This window comes from Mirounga leonina, unplaced genomic scaffold, assembly GCF_011800145.1.
Source record: "Mirounga leonina isolate KUSES-001 unplaced genomic scaffold, KU_Mleo_1.0 Mir_92, whole genome shotgun sequence".
In the NCBI taxonomy this organism is placed as follows: Eukaryota; Metazoa; Chordata; class Mammalia; order Carnivora; family Phocidae; genus Mirounga; species Mirounga leonina.
The window spans coordinates 7,685,802-7,703,038 of NW_023270852.1; the positions used below are offsets into that span (position 1 = coordinate 7,685,802).

The window sequence follows — 17,237 nt, forward strand, 5'->3', positions numbered from 1 at the left end:
AGGAAGACTTTTCACTGCATACCTGTATATACGTTTTGATTTCTGAACTACGTGAATATATTACATATTCAAAATATTAAATAAAGAAAATTTCGCAAATGAACTATTCCTAACTATCTGATGATGATCATAGGAGGGGCTACCATTAATGGGCTTTATATTAAGTACTTTATATGCATTATCTCATTCAATCCTTTTGTCAACCTTATGGTGTGGATGCAACCATCACTGCTATTTTACAGAGGAGGAGAAACAGACTCAGAGGGTTGTGTGGCTAATGCTATAAAGCTGGGATTCAGTCCAAAGTTTGTGTGCTTACCACCACCATATCACCCTGCGTATCTATGTAACGGTTATGATACTGGTATGTGTGCGGATTCATATAAAAAGAAAATAGCAATTACCTGCTGTCCTTCTGTGCCCTCTGCCGTAACCATAGCAACAGAGTGGGTCCCTCCTGAGGAGATGACCGCATCATGAGCCGGGACTGTGATGGGCGTGCCATCCTGCGTTACCATTGTGATGGTATTGCCAATGGCTTGCATGTCAGCCTGAGATATGTTGACCTGCAATACAACGCATTTTACCAATCAGTCTGTTTCTTGTTGTATTTGGCAATTTAAAAAAAAAATTTTTTTAAGTAATCTCTACACTCAACGTGTGGCTGAACTCACAACCCCGAGATCAAGAGTCACATGTTCCACTGACTGAGCCCAACAGGCACCCCAAAACTGACTGTTTCTTAAACGCATTTCTTCCTCTCCATCTCTACTGCCAATTTAGACCCTTATTTTCCTCTCGTCTGACTTCCTGCAATACAACTTCTTTCTAGGTATCCAATCTAACCCTTACCTAAACCATCCTCTACCTTGACACTTTTTTTTTTAAGACTTTATTTATTGAGAGAGAGAGAGTGAGCGAGAGAGAGCACAAGCAGGGTGAAGGGCAGAGGGAGAAGCAGATTCCCCGCAGAGCAGGGAGCCTGATGTCGGACTTAATCCCAAGACTCCAGGACCACGACCTGAGCCGACGGCAGATGCCTAACTGACTGAACCACCCAGCACCCTACCTTGACACCTTTTTAAGAAAACAAATTTCATTATGCTCCCTGCTTACATCACCAGTGACCCCCCCATCACTAGAGTTCAGACTTTTTACATGGCATTTGTGACCTTTCGCAATCTGGCTTTAACAGCTTCTCCAGACTCATCTTCTACCACTTCTAAACCAGCATCTGGCACTCCCAGCCACAACTAATCGTTCGCAGTTCCAGAATGTCATATTCTGTTATATCTTCGTGACTTTTCCCTTCCCTTCACTCTGCCTACCAAACTCATGAAAATTCTTCAAGATCCAACTAAATGGCCACTCTCCGTGGCTCAGTCGGTTAAGTGTCTGACTTCAGCTCAGGTTATGATCTCTGGGTCCTGGGATCAGCCCCACATTGGGCTCCCTGTTCCGCAGGGAGTCTGCTTCACCCTCTCCCTCTGCCCCTCCCCCACTCATGCTCTCTCTCAAATAAATAAATGGCCACTCTCTATAAGGGTTTCTAAGATTCCTTCAGGAAGAATCATTTACTCCTTCCTCCAGGCTGACACCGCACTTTACACATCCCTCAATTATATACCCATCATTATAAGAAGTTATTGTTCATTTAGGAATATCTCCCTCCTACTAGACTATGATACCCACCCCCACTTTCTGTACTCCCCACACTAAGTCTACCAAAATATCTGGCATTGGGTAGAATTCAGTAACTCTTTACTATTTAATTGACTAAAGGAATGGAAGAGAAATCTAATCCCTGAAGGAAAAAGGAATGTTACATCTGGAGAAAATACATCAGGATAAGGGAAATAGCTGTTCTGGAACACATGAAGGGGGATGAGGCTCATTTTATCTGGTCAGAGAAGAGCCAGGAGTGGTTGACATAGCAGTAGGTTCCAGTCTGATAAACAACAGAATTATCCAACAATGGAACAGGCTGCCTCTTACGAAAGAAACTGCCTTATCTGTCTGGGGGCTGCTGTGGCGGGAAATCCTCCTGTATCAGGAGGGAGGGAGGTTACATCGCATGACTTCAAGAGGGTCTGTGTCTGTGTTGATCTAATTCAAAAAAACGTCTTAGGCTTGATGCTAAATTAAAACTGCCTTAGTAAATATGTTTAATCTTGCATGGCAATCAGTGGACAAAGAATACTGTGAGGAAGTAGTGCTGTGAGGGGGAAGGGAATGAACTGGATACTACAAGCACCTTGAAATTGCCAATCCCAAATGTGTTGTGTCTCCTAATTAACACCAGCACAGTAACAGTTATCAACACAAAGGGCGGATTCATCATGAGAGGGAAGCTCTGAGAGAAACAGGGAAGGAGAGAGTTCTCCGTGGAAGAGGCAGTTATAGGAGGATAAAGAGCCCCATATGCCTATTTCTACCAGGTAGAGACAACCTTACTTGGAGCTTAAAAATGAAATCAAGTCTGGATTACTTTAGGCTAGTGGCATCTACAAAACAATGGTTTGGAGAATAACCATTACTTGCTTTTCCTGGGGAAATCAAGAGACTTGGTCTATTAATTCTGGGAGGTAAGTTAAGTGAACTCCCATTAACTCCAGGTAGGGAGAGAGCTGCACTCTGGACATTTTACAGTTTTGCCCATTGCTGACTTCCCAGGATCTTTTTATTTTTTTAAAGATTTTATTTTTAAGTCCTCTCTACACTCAACGTGGGGCTTGAACTCACAACCCCAAGATCAAGAGTCCTACGCTCCACTGACTGAGCCAGCCAGGCGCCCCTCCCACGATCCTTTAATGATGTCATCATATCCTCATCCCCTCAGGCAAGGCTCTGCCAGTTTCTCACTCTCACCTCCTGGATCTAATCAGCTACTAAATCCTAGCTTCTCTATGTTTTCTCATGGATCCTTTACTTTTCAAGCCCTCAATTTCACGGTGGTACTGACCTTTATCACCTCACCTTTGAACTACACCAATAACACCAGGCAAATGCTGGAGTCACAAGCATCCTCTCTCCTAATGGCCCTGTATGCAGTCTCTTTCAGCAGCCTACGGGAAGACCTTCAGCTCTAGCACTGCCTGTGAGCTGGTATTCAAGGCTTTCCTCAGCTGGGGCCCAACCTGCCTTCCATGTCCATAGTCAGAGAAATATTATTTAACTTGTTTGGCTTTTGGTGGATACTCACATGCTGAGTCCCATCCTGGGATATGAGTGTAACTTGCTGACTCAGCCCAGCCTGGGTCACCGTGGCTACTTGTGTAGACACAACATCGTCCCCTTCCACACCTGTAACATACGTGATCTGGGACCCTTTAAGAACATCTTCACTTTGACCTATTTAAAACAAATGAATCATTTATTTGACCAACCAATCAAGCTGTTTAGAAAACAGAGGATATATTTTCTTTTTTTTAATCACTTTGAATATTTATTTATTTTTTTCCCAAATATTTATTTTAATTCCAGGATAGTTAACATACAGTGTAATATTAGTTTCAGGTGTACAATACAGAGATTCATCACTTCCATACATCACCTGGTGCTCATCACAATACTCTTTAATCCCGATCACCTATTTCTTTTTCTTTTTTTTTTTTTAAAGATTTTATTTATTTATTTGAGAGAGAGAGAATGAGAGACAGAGAGCATGAGAGGGAGGAGGGTCAGAGGGAGAAGCAGACTCCCCGCCGAGCAGGGAGCCCAATGCGGGACCCGATCCCGGGACTCCAGGATCATGACCTGAGCGGAAGGCAGTCGCCCAACCGAGCCACCCAGGCGCCCCCGATCACCTATTTCACCCATCCCCTCCTGCCTACCTCCCTTCTTGTAACCATCAGTTTGCTAGGCATAGTTAAGAGTCTGTTTTTTGGTTTGTCTCTCTTTTTTTCCCTTTGCTCCTTTGTTTTGTTTCTTAAATTCCACATGAGTGAAATCATATGGTATTTGTCTTTTTCTGACTTATTTCACTTAGCATAATACTTTCTGCCTCCATCCACGTCGTTGCAAATGGCAAGATTTCATTCCTTTTTATAGCTGAATAACATTCCATCGTGTGTGTGTGTGTGTGTGTACATTTTCTTTATCCATTCATCTATCAGTGGACACTTGGGCTGCTTCCATACCTTGGTTATTGCAAATAATGCTGCTATAAACATAAGGGTGAATGTATCCTTTTGAATTAGTATTTTTGTATTCTTTTTTTAAAAGATTTTATTTATTTATTTAAGAGAGAGAGAGAGAGAGAGAGAGCATAAGCGGGAGGGGCAGAGGGAAGGAGACAGAAAGAATCTCAAGCAGACTCTGCACTGAGCATGGAGCCCGATGCGGGGCTCAATCTTACAACCCTGAGATCATGACCTGAGCTGAAACCAAGAGTCAGACACTCAACCAACAGAGCCGCCCAGGCGCCCCTTGTGTTTTTGTATTCTTTAGGTAAATACCCAGTAATTCGATTACTGGATCATAGGGTAGTTCTATTTTTAACTTTTTTGAGGAACCTCCATACTGTTTTCCACAGTATCTACACCAGTTTGCATTCCCACCAACAGTGAACACGGGTTCTTTTCTCTCCATGTCCTCACCAACACCTGTGTGATTTTAGCCATTCCGACAGGTGTGAGGTGATGTCACAGTGTAGTTCTGATTTGCATTTCGAAAAGAGAATATTTTAAGTATGACCAAAATACTTGTATAGATTAAAGTGTATATGTATTATATTCCAAATCATAAAAATGGCTTCCAACACCTCCTTCTGATTCTTCCACCTCCACTTTTATAAAGCCAAACCAAACCAAACCTTTCCACATCAAATTTAAATGTTCTAATTTTGAGGGCTCCCGGGTGGCTCAGTGGGTAAAGCGTCAGACTTCCGCTCGAGTCATGATTGGTCCTGGGATCCGCCCCGCGGTGGGCTCCCTGCTCAGCGGGGAGTCTGCTTCTCCCTCTCCCTCTATCCCTCCCCCTGCTCATGCTCTCTCTTTCTCCCTCTCAAATAAATAAATAAAATCTTAAAAAAAAAGTTCTAATTTTAGGCGACCCCTTTTATTCTTAATTGGAGTCATTATGTGATACTGTGCATGTGTGCTGGGGCATGGTGGGGAGGTACTGGACAGGAAGACTGCCTGGCAAATAACCCTTCCAACATGGCAAGTATGCATGAAGTTCTTGCAGTCACTTAAGAAGCTGTTAAAAATGATAAGACAATCTTCATAAACATTAACCACAAAACCAGAATGGTGTGTAAACAGAACCTACTTCTAATACTAAATTACTTACTCTTTAACACAAGTGATTGATTGCAAGTCATCAGTACACAATGACCACATTGTGTAAAGACATTGTAATGGCATATTATCTGGGGTAAGGTTAATCATTTAATAAGGGACAGAACAGGAACCACCATCCACTTATTTCATAAAGAACCAGCAAGTAAACAGCACTTTCAACAGTCCATTACTGCTATACTTGGCAACCAGGAAGCCTGCTGTTCCCTCTCTTCTATTGCTTTCCACCTCCTACAAAGCCAGAAAGAGGGTAAATATGGGGGGTTTTTTCCTTCAAGGAAGGACTTATGCTAATTTAGGAGTACTTCTCCAAGTTAGTGGCTGACGCACGCACGCATACGGCTCTGGCCATGGTGGTGTAATCTCCACGGCGGCCATTACTTCACAACGGTCTGTTCTGTGTCACAGCCATTTAGATACTATTATCCCAAAGGGCTACAGAACCTCGAGAATCACAGGAGAGGAAAGGATCGCAAACCCATCCCTATTCTTAGAAAAACAATCATAGTTTATTATTTTTTTTTAACAAAATGTGCATTATCATATTACGGACTATTTTCTAGAATACAAGAAATTCAGACAATCTGAAAGATCGACTTTGAAGGAAGAGACTGAAGAAGCTTAAAAAAAGAATTTTAAAACCTGAGCTTGTCATCATTAAAGCCGGTTTAGAAAAAACAAAACAAAACAAAAACAAAACAAAGCCTGCTTTCTAACTGCAAGGACCCAGCAGTTGCAGGAATATCTGACTGTCCGCACTCAGGGTGCTTCGCCAAAAAACACAGCATCCAGGACGGAAGGAGCTGTTACTTCTATCACATGACAGACGACTGAAAAGACAAATGAGAACTGTAGCAGGTAGTGAATGATGTACTCTTTCCCTTATTTTCCAACCAACTTTTTTCACCGAAAAGTTTTTCAACACTTCAACGTAAGAACGGGAAAATAGGATTTCTTTTCATTTTCAAATCTACTTCCGTTTAGGAGGTCCTCGGTGCAACAGCAGGACAACCTGGGTTTGGTTTTGTTTTTTTAGAAAACCTTCACCTACTTTACCGACTTACCTATGTTATTTAACTGAAATCACAGAATGTAATCCTCTAACATTTTTTCCCAAGAGTTTATTCTTATCGAAATGAATGTTTTTGTCTCCTACACTACTGAACAGCACATGAATCAGCGAAGAGTTATTTCGGAGTGCCAAACCGCTCTAATGCTTACAGTCAACATCCTTAGTGCACCCAAATAGCCCAGCTGCTCCTCCCTTGCTCTCTGGCCCCATTTCACACCGCCATCCCAGGCAGAAGTGCCCCACTGGCCAGATTTCTTTTAGCCTCTCCAATTTACTTTGCTCTCTCCAACCTCAGGGCTTTCTGTATGTGCCCTTCCCTCCACTTGAATGTCCTCTTGACTTTCCTCCTTATTTCCCCTTCCTGCCGAATCGCTGCCTCTCCACCAAATTAACCCCTATCCACCCTCTACCATCTCTCCTAGTAGCTGTTACTTTAACTTATTTAAGAAGTGTGTCTCGTTAACCTGTAATGAACTTTACAAAACCAGAAAGCTCACAGGGCTTGTGCAAGAGATTTACTGCAACTCTTTGCCTTTGCATTCTATTATACCTAGAGATCACTTTATTAAGCAGCACAAGAATTCACATCACTCAAACTCAGCTCAAAGCAAGGCGGAGACTGCGGGTCCCTCCTCTGCTTCCCAGCATGTCAGACTCCTCTGCTCCTACCACTCGGACCGCTGGCACTTAAAATAAGCTTGATCTCAAAGTTGGCAGGTTCCAGGGCTTCTTTAGTGACAATTACAGCTTTCCTTGCCGAACAGAAGCCACAGTCAAGAGCGAAAACCCTCCAGCATATAGGTAAGTGCAACCAGGTCTGACAGAAGAAAAACTGCAATTCGAGCTGCGTGTCCTAAATCCACTTTATTGCCATCCTTCTGTTTAACAAGTGGAGAACTAAACAGGGAAAAAAAAAAAAAAACACCTCCCAGACTAGACTAACTTCCCTTCTTAGACATCCCAGAGCACCAAGTCCCTTTCTTTGATAGCACTTATTACAGTTGTAAATTCTGTATCTGTGTGATTACGTGAATGAAACTTTGTTATCTGAGAAAATGCTATGAATCACAAATTATGACAGCTGTTGATTCCCCAACACAGAGAGAGGTTTACTAGAAAGAACACTCACCTGGGGGAGGCTCAAAGAAGGCTTCCTGCTCCTCCTCAATGGGCTCAGTGTCATTGTGGGCTGTCCGTTTGTGCATGGCCAGTGTGGAGATCTGCTTGTAGGTCTTCCCACAGTGGTTACAGTTATATGGTTTGGAATGAGTGTGAACAACATGATGTTTGTACAAACTGGAATATTCTGTAAACCTTTTGTCACACCCAGGGACTGTACAAACATATGGCTTTTCACCTAAGTAAAGAACACACACACACACAAATCAGCTTTTACATATGAAGGCATAATCATTCCATTCCTCCCATGGGGGAAAAAAGCCTCTAATAGCAAAAATAGATAGTTGTCAGATCTCTTTCTATATCGCCATGAGGCAGAACACAAGAAAAGACTCCCCTAACTATGGTTTTGTCTTGGCTCAGAAGGTAGTCTGCATTCTGAGTCTTATCTTGTGCCTGAATACCCTTTTCCCTTAATTTCAAGGGACGAGAAAAGGATGAAGATGTTGCCCAGTTTAACTCTAAGCTTTGATAAAACTCATTTATTGTTAACTACAACTAGACAAGCTAGATATTAATAACAGTATACTAAAAATAATAAATGCAATTATTACTATAACAAATACAGCTTTCCCTAAGGGTTTTATAAGGACAATAAAAAAGGATTGTCTAAAAAGTCTACTAGACATGGTCTGCACACTTACAAATCTAAAAGGACATACCCATATAATTTCTAAAATGTGCATATGCATGTGTGCATACACGTGCATGTCTTACTTTATTCTCATTTTGCACCCTTCCTTGAGTAATCACATTTTCTTGCATGGTTCTAAACACTGTAAAACCACCCATAAATAGTAAAATCTCACCCTAATGTAATCTGTAACATAAGTCTTGAGCATAAAGTAATTGGAAATTGCTTCCTTCCTCTGCCCAGTCTACGTTCTCAAAGCAGGGCAGGTTAATGTTCTTATTTTGGTAAATGATTGTGGGACAGACCTGGGGAGGGCAAGGCCAGGCAGGGAAATGGCAGGCAATTCCAACAGAAAACCTGCCCCATTGATATTTAGGCTGAAGCAGAAACAGCCACTAGGTGGCACCAAACCACAGTCAAGACAGAAGTGGATTTGAATTGAGCTTTGGAGCTCCCTACCGGCTATCTGCACAGCCTCAACTGGGTCCTCTAATCAAACTTGCAAGAATGGATTGCATTTTACATGGCTGAATATTTGCACTCCACTCATAGCATAATGTGGGCATTTACTGTATCATCTACTTGATGATCATTAGCCAATCTTTTCTTCCAGTCCAGACCTACCTCTTGGGTCAGACCAAAAATTGTAACTATGTACTGCATCTCTCTACTTCAATGATTCTCAATCATGTAAAAGACCGGGGTGGGTGGGTTATTTCTTTATATATTTTTACACACACACACGGAGCTTTTTAAAGATAACCGATGCCTGGGCCTCATTCCATAAAATTATGTCAGAATTGTGCAGACAGAATATGGGGAATAAGCCTATTTTTAAAAAGTGAATCCAATGTGCATCACATTTAAGAGCACTGCTTTATTTAAATGTTCCAAAGATCAGTATGGCTAAATTTAATGTAGGCATCCCTCTTACTGGAATCTAATTTGCCCATTAAACATGTGGAACAGTAAACTTTTAGGTAATGAGTCTATATTCCACTTGCTTTAAATGGGAAAAATAATGTTTTCCCAGCCCATCTAAAAATCCCAGCCAATGGGTGCCTGGGTGGCTCAGTTGGTTAAGCGTCTGCCTTCGGCTCAGGTCATGATCCCAGGGTCCCTGCTCAGTGGGCAGGGAGCCTGCCTCTCCCTCTCCCTAGGCCTGTCGCCCCCCGCTTGTGCACTCTCTCTCTCTCTCTGAAATAAATAAAATCTTTTAAAAATAAAAAAATAAAAAACCCAGCCAATTTCCCCAAATATCACACAAAGGCTCTTAAGCACTGTGTTATAATCCACCAAGACTGTCTACATAATATGAAGCACTTCAAACACCAATTATCTAATTATTTAACATTCAGTAGTGGGTATACATTGGTGTGTAATACACAATGATACAGTATAATATCAGACAGGAATTCTGTTTTCCTTCTACACCACAAACGTACTACAATCTAAAAATCAAGTATCTTAAAGATATAAAAGAAGTGCAAATTATATTAGGAAAATATAATTTTTCTTCTAATCTATGGTTTTCTTTTCTAGGCCTTCTAGGTTTTCACAGGCATTTCCATTTTCTTAGAGAACACTTTAATAGTAGGGAACATGATGGCAATAATGCATATTACACAATGTAAGCATAAGATACGACTGTATCAGAAATATGACTTCAGTGTGTCCTATGTTCTCTCACTCAGACTCACATGCAACTTAAAAATTTTTTCTTTTATAGAAAAATGCATCACATGGGGCGCCTGGGTGGCTCAGGCGTTAAGCGTCTGCCTTCAGGTCAGGTCATGATCCCAGGGTCCTGGGATCGAGCCCCGCATCGGGCTCCCTGCTCCGCGGGAAGCCTGCTTCTCCCTCTCCCACTCCCCCTGCTTGTGTCCCCTCTCTCGCTGTGTCTCTTTCTGTCAAATAAATAAATAAAATCTTTTTTAAAAAATGCATCACAAGTAGATTCATTATAGTGGGTTTTCAGTTTGGATCATAAATTTTGGGTAAAAATTTTGCAAATCATTACAGCAAATATACAGATGGTAAGAGTTCAAGTGGGGAAGGATACCCAGAGACCTAAAGATTCCAAACTGACAGCGTTATCTTCCCTTTCCAACCTGCTCTCCCCCATTTAACGATTATCATCTAACCCATCACACAAACTAGACTGATAGGTTTTTCTTTACACCTCGTGACTAACTTAGTCAGTCACCAAGTCCTGTGCCAATACCTCACCTCTTCAATGTCTTTTCATTTGTATCCTCTATCTCATTCACTTTGAATATTCTAACAGCCCTCAGTTTCCTCACCATTAGTCTCATTTCCCTTTAACATCTTTCTATAATATGGACTGATTTTTTTCTTAAAAAAAAAAAAAGCAAACGTTTGGATGTCTGGGTGGCTCAGTCAGTTAAGTGTCTGCCTTCGGCTCAGGTCATAATCCCGGGGTCCTGGGATTGAAACCTGCATAGGGATCCCTGCTCAGCAGGGAGCCTGCTTCTCCCTCCCATCCCCTACCCCAGCTTGTGCTCTCTCTCTCACTCTCTCAAATAAATAAAATCTTAAAAAAAAAAAAAAAAGCAAACATTCTTTAAATCCTCTTAAGGTTTCCTCTCTGCCCATAGTGATATTCAGATTCGTTAATGTACTCTCTTCAAAGGGAAGGGATTGTTGTGGATCCCTGAAAAGATTTCCAGAGATACTCAGGGATCCGAGGAATGCAGCCAGAGAAACAATGCAGCCAGAGAAACACTGCAGAAAGTTCCATTCTCTAAAAATGTCTTTTAATTTAATTTTATTTATTTTTTTAAATGTTTTATTTATTTATTCATGAGAGTCAGAGAGAGAGAGAGAGAGGCAGAGGCAGAGGGAGAAGCAGGCTTCCTGCCGAGCAGGGAGCCCGATGTGGGCCTGGATCCCAGGACCCTGGGATCATGACCTGAGCTGAAGGCAGACGCTTAACCATCTGAGCCACCCAGGCGCCCCAAATTGTCTTTTAATTTTAAATTATTGCAAAGTTACTCTTAATACCAGTAATCAAGACAATGTATTAAACAACGTCTTAAAAAACGAATGCACATTCTGCCTTTGCCTCCCATTTGCCTTTCCCCTCCCGACGACTAAAAATACATTCACAAAGTGCGGCATCAAAATTAAAAACCTTTGCACTGCAAATGGTACCACCAAGGAAGTGAAAAGACAGCCCACAAAGTGGGAGAAAATATCTGTAGATCATATATCTGATAAGGGACTTGTATCCAGAATATAATAAAGTATTTTTACAACTCAACAATAAAAAGAACCAAATCTGAAAAATGGGCAAAGGATCTGAGTAGACATTTCCCCAAAGAAGACCTACATATGGTCAATAAGCACAGAAAAAGATGCTCAACATCTTTAGGATGCAGGAAAATGCAAATCAAAAGCACAATGAGATAGATACCATTTCACACCTGCTAGGATGGCTATCATCAAAAAGATAATAATTGTTAGCTGCATTGTGGAGAACTGGAACCCTCATACATTGCTGGAGAGACTGTAAAATGGTGCGGCCACTGTGAAAAAAACAGTTTGGCAGTTCCTCAGAATGTCAAACACAGAGTTACCATATGAACCAGCAATTCCACTCCTAAGTATACACCCAAGAGAAATGAAAACATAATTCCACACAAAAACTTGCACATGAATGCTCAGAGCAGCATGATTCATAACAGCCAAAGTGAAAGCCACTGGTGAATGGATAAATAAAATGTGGTATATGCATATAATGGAATACTATTCAGTAATTAAAAGGAAAGAACTCGAGCCTCAAAACACTACGCGAAGTGAAAGAAGCCAGATGAAAAACACCCTATGTTACATGATTCCATGTGTATGAAATGTCCAGAATGGGCAAATCCATAAGGACAGAATGATGATTGCGTAGGGCTGAGGGGTGGGGGTGGGAGGAGACTGCTAATAAGTATGGAGTTTCTTTTAGGTGGAATGAAAATGCTCTAAAATTGGATCATGCTCATGGTCGTACAACTGTGTGAATATATTAAATAACAGTGAATCATATACTTTAATGAATTTATTCATTTTTACTGAAGTATAGTTGGCACACAATGAATCATATATTTTAAATGGATGAATTATACAGTATGTGAATTATATCTCAATAAAGCTGTTTTTTAAAAAAGAATATAGCCACAGACCGCCCCTCCCCCTCTGCCCCACAAACAGCACAAAAGCCCAGTTTAAGAAACACCCTTACCATGATAGTGCAGACACAAGGCCCCTGCCTACCCCTCCAACTTCACTTCGTACTAGTCTTCCACATGTGCCCTATGCCTGCCATATTCTCCAAATAAATCGTGTTTTTCATACCTTTGTGCCTTTAACCGTGCCGTTTCCCCAGTCAGAAATAACCTGCCCCCCGCCTTCTAGCTAGCAAACTTTAGGACTCAGTCTAAAAGTCAACTTCCTCTGGACAGCCTTCCCTGAATGCTTCTCCCTTTCCACAGAGGTGGTTGCTCCCCTCTCTACTCCCACAGCATCTCGTTCAAGGAATGGGAGACACTCTGCACTCCGTAGCAATTAGAGGTCTGTCAACTCTCCCCAGTTCAACTGCCCTTGACCATGTCATATCTGTCTCTGTATGTCTGATGCCTGGCAGGGGAACACACAACAGATGTTCAGTAACTGTTGAATAAATGAATGTATAAATGCTAATGTGAAGGGTTTTTTAAGTTGCTTAATCCCCCTCCACCATGCTAAGTGGTAGAAGGAGGATGGGAATGACTGGAAAAAGGTTTATGGAAGAAAAACAGAAGACAAAGAAATCAGAGACTGTTACCTGTGTGTATCCTCACGTGATTTTTATAATTGGTTGCACTGGCAAATGCCCTCCCACATCCTGGTTCTGTGCAGTAATACGGTCTTTCTCCTGTATGTGTCCTAATATGTACTTTTCTGATATTTGATGTTGTGAAAGACCGACCGCAGCCTTCAAAGGGACATTTAAAAGGCCTTTCTCCTGAAAATACAAAAAGGAATAAATTAAATGGTGCAAAAATACTTAGAAAATGGAAAAAAATTTTTTAAAGATTTTATTTATTTGAGAGAGAGAGAGAGAGAGAGAGAGAGAGCATGAGCAGGGGGAGGGGTTGAGGGAGAAGGAGAAGCAGGCTCCCCACTGAGTAGGGAGCCCGATACGAGACTAGATCCCAGGACCCTGGGATCATGACCTGAGCTGAAGGCAGATGCTTAACCAACTGAGCCACCCAGGCACCCTGAAAACTGAAATGTCTTATCCTTCAATTCTGTCTAGGATCATGCTCAAGACTCTAGCCTTCCCGTATGGGGCTTCCCTTTCAGGGTTTTGGCTTTCTGTGGTTTTCTGCCCTGTAAATAGCGTCTTCTACTCCAAATTTAAATTTCTATAGGAAATCTGAATATTGTTCAAAACTTATCACTGACTGCATGACTTTCCAAGATGGAGTTATCCAGATGGGCATATTAAAAAATGAGCTAAGAAGGACGCCTGGGTGGCTCAGTTGTTAAGCCTCTGCCTTCGGCTCAGGTCGTGATCCCAGGGTCCTGGGATCGAGCCCTGCTTTGGGCTCCCTGCTCAGCCGGGAAGCTTGCTTCTCCCTTTCCCACTCCCCCTGCTTGTGTTCCCTCTCCTGCTGTGTCTCTGTCAAATAAATAAATAAAATCTTAAAAAAAAAAAAAAAAGAGCTGAGAAAAGCAGAGAAAAAAATATCATAAAGAAATACAAAAGAAAAATGAGTCAAGAATAATAATTATAGGGATGCCTGGGTGGCTCAGTTGGTTAAGCATCTGCCTTCGGCTCGGGTCATAATCCCAGGGTCCTGGGATGGAGTCCCACATGGGCTCCTTGCTCAGTGGGGAGCCTGCTTCTCCCTCTGCCTGCCACTCCCCCTGCTTATGTATGCGTACTTGTTCTCTCTCTCGCTCTCTCTTTCTCTGACAAATAAATAAAATCTTTAAAAAATTTTTTTAAAAGAATAAGAATTATATTTGAACAATAAAAAATAAAAATTAAATTAAAAATTGATAAATGGCTGGGGCGCCTGGGTGGCTCAGTTGTTAAGTGTCTGCCTTCAGCTCAGGTCATGGTCCCAGGGCCCTGGGATTGAGCCCCTCTTCAGGCTCCCTGCTCGGTGGGGAGTTTGCTTCTCCCTCTCTCTCTGCCCCTCCCCCTCTCTTGTGTGCTTTCTCTCTCAAATAAATAAATCTTTAAAACAAAACAAAACAAAAATTGATAAATGGGAAAAAAATTAATTATATCTGAACAACCCCAGAATCCCCCAAAAGCTTATCTCCTAACTTTATTTATTCTATAATACCTTGAAAAAAATTTTTAAAAAATCTGGTGTCTAGGGCACCTGGGTGGCTCAGTTGGTTAAGCGACTGCCTTCAGCTCAGGTCATGATCCCAGGGTCCTGGGATCGAGTCCCACATCGGGTTCCCTGCTCTGCGGGAAGCCTGCTTCTCCCTCTCCCACTCCCCCTGCTTGTGTTCCCTCTCTCGCTGTGTCTCTCTCTGTCAAATAAATAAATAAAATCTTTAAAAAAAAAAAAATCTGGTGTCTAGTATATAATACACATTACATATACTTGCTGAATATATTACTATGCTCATAATCTAAACTTATGAAAAAGTTTATTCTGCCAATTATATTCCTTTTCTTCATACTTGCTTTATATAACCTCAGAACCCAAAGGGCCTTTAAACTGTTAGGCAGGAAGTAGTCTTTGGTTTTGATTCCCGTGTGCCCTTCTTTAGAATGAGTTCAAATTAGGCAAACAACTTCTGTGATTAAAAAAAAAAATCTCTATATGTGTAGATAAATAAATAGATATTTACCTATATATATAAAAGTTTGTTATTTTTCTTTTCTTTTTCTTTTTTTTTAAGATTTTATTTATTTATTTGACAGAGAGAGAGAGAGCGAGAGCAGGAACACAAGCAGGGCGAGTGGGAGAGGGAGAAGCAGGCCTCCTGCTGAACAGGGAGCCCGATGTGGGACTCGATCCCAGGACCCTGGGATCATGCCCTGAGCCGAAGGCAGACGCTTAACGACTGAGCCACCCAGGCCCCCAGTTTGTTATTTTTCTTTTGGCCAAGTGAAATTACGATTTACCTGCTTAAAAACCATTCCAAAAGATTTCTGCCCTCAAGTATGAAATCATTTTAAAAGGAGCAGGAACCTCTGATCCTTTCTTCAGAGAAAGGTGTTTTGTTTTGTTTTTTTCAATATGTTAACCTAAGGAAAATAGGTTGTCTCGGGTAAGTCCCTTCTCTCTGGATCTAGATGACCTTAACATTTTCCCAGCTCTGACATGCTGTGATAAGGAATCCAGCGTTCCAACAATTCCCATGGTGCTAATATATTACTCCTCCGACTCTGTAGCACCTTATTTTGTTTTTTCACTAAAACAACTTGTGTTTGTAATAGACATCCCCGAAGCCCCCTTACTCAATCCAACATTTTACCAATTAAAATACTCACCATTTAAAATCTGATGCATGAATATGTGGTTTGCTAAATGAGTACTAACAAAGGAATCACAATTCCAATGTTTTGACCAAATATTAATGGAACTAGATTATGTTTTTATGTAACTTTTATATAACAGGTTGGTATTATATAGCAAATCCTAATAGAATTTGCAGGAATTTGGAAACACTTTCGTCTCATAACAATGGATAAAAATAAGTACCTGAATAAAATAGAAGCAGAGATCTGCTGCTTTGTTCCTGAACACTGTAAAGCAAAGCCTATCTGGGATCATATTTGAATTAAAAGCTAAACTTTAATGACTAGACAAGTCCTCGATGGAAATTTGCTAAACTATTTCAGAATACTTAGAAGTATCTGGGGACAAAGTTATCACACTATGTTTAAAACATCTGTGGTAAAATTTCAAACTAAATTATTAAGCTATAAATAAGCTTAGTCAATAGCTATAACAGCATCTCTTATCAACAGTTTCTGAAATTCTTCCAGCTCTCATCCAAAGCAAATAATTACTTTTATAATTGGTATTCCAATTCTACAAATAATTAAGTACAAGAAAGGGAGGGGAGGGGAGATAAAAACAAAGTACCCTTTAGGAAAAGGAGAGGAGGAAATTTAAAGGGGGCGAGAGATGATCACAAGGAAGTGACAAGTCTTCCTTTCTGTGGGGCTGTTAGGGTTCATTTTCTTTAGCAGCAGCTAAACACAGGAGAAGCAGTGCTGAACTGAGAAGGAACTGGGTGCCTTAGGTTCTGGTCTCAGCTGGGCTACTAAATAGATGTGCAATCCTAGGTAAATAAGCCTGTTGCTCAAATAATACCTGTAAACTGAGAGGGTTGGTGATCTACGACCACTGTTCATCTTTTTTGGGACATGGACCCCTTTGAGAATCTAACAAAATTATGGGCCTTTATCCTGGAAAGAAGTAAATGGCAAGGTGCATGGAATTTCAGGAGTTTAAGAGAAACCCTTGAAGCTAACTCTGAAACTTCCAGAGACTCCTTCCCTAAGTCCCTTCCCTACAAATTAAGAATTCCTGGCCTCAGGGCGCCTGGGTGGCTCAATCAGTTAAGCTTCTGACTTCGGTTCGGGTCATGATCTTGGGGTCCTGGGATCAAGCCCCACGTCGGGCTCTGTGCTTAGTCTGCTTGTCCCTCGCCCTCTCCCTCTGCCCCTCCCCCCCAGCTCATGGGCACACATGCTGTCTCTCTCAAATAAATGAATAAAATTAAAAAAAAAATTCCTGGCCTTAAATCAATCAATCAATCAATCAGATCCTGGCCTACATATGGTATTTGTTCATTCCAGTACCTGTATGAGTTCTGATATGTTTCTGTAGATCTCCTGAAGTTTTGAAAGACTTAGTACAATTATCTTCTGAACACCGATATGGCTTTTCTCCTGTATGAGTTCTGACATGACTTTTTAATCCATAACCTTTAAAAAAAATTTAAAAGGAATTTAATTATATGAGACCCCTCTAAGCATGCCCATTGAGATTAAACAATTGAAAAATACAGTAAACAGCAA

The 17,237-nt window shown here is 41.2% G+C and overlaps 1 protein-coding gene across 4 annotated transcripts in view; it reads right to left on the reverse strand.

The window, feature by feature from the left end:
* The window catches only part of ZNF143 (zinc finger protein 143), a 64,624-nt gene that overhangs the window by 7,106 nt on the left and 40,281 nt on the right, over positions 1 to 17,237 (reverse strand). For 3 of the 4 annotated variants that reach the window (XM_034995641.1, XM_034995640.1, XM_034995642.1), the window contains exons 10-14: positions 17,019 to 17,144; positions 13,017 to 13,196; positions 7,502 to 7,729; positions 3,203 to 3,351; positions 405 to 566 (exon numbers count right to left, since the gene is read on the reverse strand). In XM_034995641.1, coding sequence (XP_034851532.1) covers positions 405 to 566; positions 3,203 to 3,351; positions 7,502 to 7,729; positions 13,017 to 13,196; positions 17,019 to 17,144 — 845 coding nt within the window. The remainder of the gene's footprint in view (positions 1 to 404; positions 567 to 3,202; positions 3,352 to 7,501; positions 7,730 to 13,016; positions 13,197 to 17,018; positions 17,145 to 17,237) is intronic. The other variant, XM_034995643.1, reaches the window with a different exon arrangement.